Genomic DNA, 3,617 nt, shown 5'->3' on the forward strand with positions numbered 1-3,617 from the left:
AATGATGAGCTCACAGGAGAAACTGCTGAGGTCAGGCAAGCAACTGACATAAATTGGCACCAGCCAAGGACAAACGCCACAGCGTTCAGAGCCCCACTACTGGCCAGGCCAGGAGCCCAGAGCTTCTCTTTGAGTCCTGGCCAGCTTTGGCCTCATCTATCTTTACCTTACACCATGACACATCCACCCTCACTCTCCTGAACAGAGTCCCCATTTTCCCCCCAAAATGTGTCATGTTCAAGAGTCGCAGACAGAATGAATTCTCCAGGGCCAAAGCAATTTTTCTTGTAACCTCCTTCCACCACTACCGCCCTCTGCAGAGACATTAGGAACACTGCAGCTGCTCCCATTGCCTGGGAACCAGGGCGCAGATTCCAGTGACATTCACATTTGCGCAGCCCAAGCCACAGGTTCCCCACAGCGCCCCACCAACACCCTCCGCTGCAGAGTGTGGCGCAGATTCATGCTCGCCCAGCCAGTGCCCTGCCCCAGGTAGCGCCACCTCTGAGGAATTTCCCGCCGCGCAGCCAGGAACCGTGGAAATCTCCACATAAACGTGAATGCAGTTGGTTTGTTCAGGGGAAACCCCTGAACATGGCCCAGGAAGTTTGAGTTCCTTTCGTGATTATGCCACCAAGAAGCAGGGCCCTGACCAAAAGCCCTGAACTGCTAAATGAAAACAAGTTCAATGATCTTAAACTTAAACATAAAACAATTTTTTGGACATGCTTGCAGAGAAGTTCTAGGCCCCACGCTCCAGGAATTCTGATTCAGTGATTCTGGGATGGGACAAAGAATCTGTGTTTTCCACAAACTTCCCAGGGAATGCCAATGCTGCCAATTCACTGACCACTAGCTTAAAAAGTCATCAAGGAAGGCCTGATTTAAATATAATTCTGAACAAAGGAATATTATGCAGCCCTAAAAATATGAGTATATAGTATGTTATTTTGTAAAAAGGGACAAAGTGAGAAATCGCGTGATTAAGGGGCAGAGGTACAAGGAAATGTTTTGTTGTCCTCTTTACCCATATGAAAGTATTACATAATCCAATATTAGTGTTGCGTGTTTTCTCCTATTAACACTAGATAATGAGTTGAGCCACACTTTCCTTTTTGCCGACATGATTCGCCATGCAGACACACCTTTAAACTGACATTCAGATCAAAAGCCCTGATCCTGCATAATCTTAAGTGGAGTTTGACATGTCAGATCCAGCTCTGCTAGTTCCAGGCTCCCGGACAAATTAGTTAACCTTTCTGCATGACATTTTCATCATTTGTAAATTGGGCTTAAAACAGATACACTTCGCGGTTGCAGTTTAGGTCAAATTAGATAAACTCTTCAGTTGATAATAGTATAATAATTGCTATAGTAGTAAACTGATATATATAGTCTAGTCATAAATTGATCATATGGAGGCTGCTATTAACGCATTCTATTCTGATATTACTTTCTCTTTCAACATGTCTGAAAGGATCTCACAGTAATTTATAACTTAGGCAAAAAGAGGAATAATGATGTCATCCAAAAATTCACCCCACTATTGGACCAAAATAAAAGCGCGGGTCACTTCTGGGGTGGAGCCTCGGGGAAGAGGGTCTTACATCTCGCTTTCCTGCAACAGCCTACAACAGGTGGAACTTGAAACTTAATCGGTTTTCAGATTAAGGCCTTCCGCATCGGAGGTCAACGCCAATACCTAGAACCTGACACTGAAAGCCGAGCCCCACAGCATCACAGTCATTCAGCCCCCTAGGGGCCCATAAAAGTATTTTCACACTGTGACCTACCAACTAGAGTCACGACTATTGGGCAGCACAGATTCTGTGATCTCTACATGGCGGAGCCTGAGAGGGTGGAGCTTAGCGTGATGTTGTGCGACTTTGGTTAAAGGAGACGCTACCACACATATGTTACTTTAGTATTAAAACAGAACTTTTCTTAAAGAGAAATCAGTATTTTCCATTCACTCCTGAAATTAAAGACCAAGCATTAAGGGAAGGTCATGGAGTATTTGGGTGGGTCCAGCTTATGCTGGGGAGGAGTGATCTATTTGAGTGATCTTTTCTCTAGAATGCCGGAAATCACGGAAAAACATTAGTCCTAAAGGTAATCAATGTTTGAAGTTATACCGGCATCTTTTTTTCCTAAGAATGAATTACACAAGTACCCTCTAGAAGCCTATAGAAGTATTTCCTTACGGTGACCTACCAACCACAGCCTTGGCTATTGGGCAGCAGAGATACCGCGATCTCTAGGAAGCGGAGCTTCGGAAAGGGCGGAGCTAGGAAAGACATTTTACGACTTTGGTTCCGCGGGCTTCACTCGCAAAGTCATTGGCTGTCCGGTGTGCACACGGGTCGGCGTGAGCAACCAAAGAACTGAACAATAGTCGCGGGACGCCTAGAAGCTGGACTGCAGACCCCCGGAGCTCTGAGGGCTCACCTCACGTCCTCGCGCGGTTCTGCGCCTCGCCTGATCTCCGGCCACCTCTACTGTCATCCAGACCTGTCACTGCGTGACGCTCGCCTCTGCCAGGCCCCAGGACCGCCGCCCACAGTGCCATCAAGGTAATGGGCAGCCGGCTCCGCAGCCCCAGCGCCTGCCATGCGCCCGGCAAGAAACCGCGGCCTGGAGGACCTGACCCCGCCAAGCGCCGCCGAACCGAAGAGCCCGCGGACCCCGAGTCCGGGACGGCGCCCAGCCTGCAAGAACCAGCAGGGCCCCCGGCCGCAGGCACGCTCACCTCCGTGGTGGTCCTGGCCGCGGGCTGTGCCCTGCAGCTGCCCCTGGACGGCGTCGACCTGTTGCTGGAGCCTGAGCCGACGTCGGTCCTGCAAGTGTCTCTCGGAGAGCACACCGTCGTGCTGATCCCCGAGGCCCTCTTGGGCTCTGCCGACGAATACTCGGGAGGACAGGGCCAAGCGCTTGTCGGCCTAGAACCTGGCGCTCTCCTAGGCGCCCCCAGGGTAGACGTCGCCAGCCAGCAGAGATTCTTCTGCGCATGTGTCCCAGAAATCGCTGCTCAGGAAGAAGCCTACGAAGAGGACACGGACCCAGAGTTCCTGCCGCCTTCGATGGGCCCTGCAGCTGACCCAGTCGCCGAGTTCCGCCCCTCAGCTACAAGGGTGACCGGCTTCTACCCACACAGCCCCAACACAGAGCCCGCGCCTCGGGCCCCCACCCCTAGTCCAGAGAGACGCTCTCCTGGTCCCTACTTCAACCTGGACTTCCACCTTCTGGAGCCTTTCCCCAGCTCACCACTCCAACCTCTACCTCCGTCTCCAAGTCCAGGTCCCCACGCGCGCCCCCAGCGCCCTCCAGGTCCTGCGCGCAAGGCCCGGAGACGCCTGTTCCAGGAATGAACTGCCCCACAGTCCCTTGCCATCCGGCTGAGGGCGATGAGAAGGGTATTCTGACAGCGGCTGTGTGTACATTGCACAACTTACAAGAACCACCAAATGTGGATCGCGGGCAGATGCTCTTGTGGAGCAATGGTGGACTAAAACACCTGGAGGGAAGATCACAAAGCAGCGAAGAAATACCACTTGAAATACAGTGTACTTGACTTCAGGTGGTGAGCAAATATACAGATGTATTATAGAATTGCATAT

At 51.3% G+C, this 3,617-nt stretch overlaps 1 protein-coding gene across 1 annotated transcript; it reads left to right on the plus strand.

Moving 5' to 3' along the window:
* Positions 1 to 2,576: 2,576 nt before the first annotated feature.
* Positions 2,577 to 3,368, plus strand: LOC109394115 (proline-rich protein 23A-like). Its single transcript, XM_019663917.1, has one exon. It carries the CDS (start codon positions 2,577 to 2,579, stop codon positions 3,366 to 3,368), a length of 792 nt encoding a protein of 263 aa, XP_019519462.1.
* Positions 3,369 to 3,617: the final 249 nt, after the last annotated feature.

This window comes from Hipposideros armiger, unplaced genomic scaffold, assembly GCF_001890085.2.
Source record: "Hipposideros armiger isolate ML-2016 unplaced genomic scaffold, ASM189008v1 scaffold_410, whole genome shotgun sequence".
Taxonomy (NCBI): domain Eukaryota; kingdom Metazoa; phylum Chordata; class Mammalia; order Chiroptera; family Hipposideridae; genus Hipposideros; species Hipposideros armiger.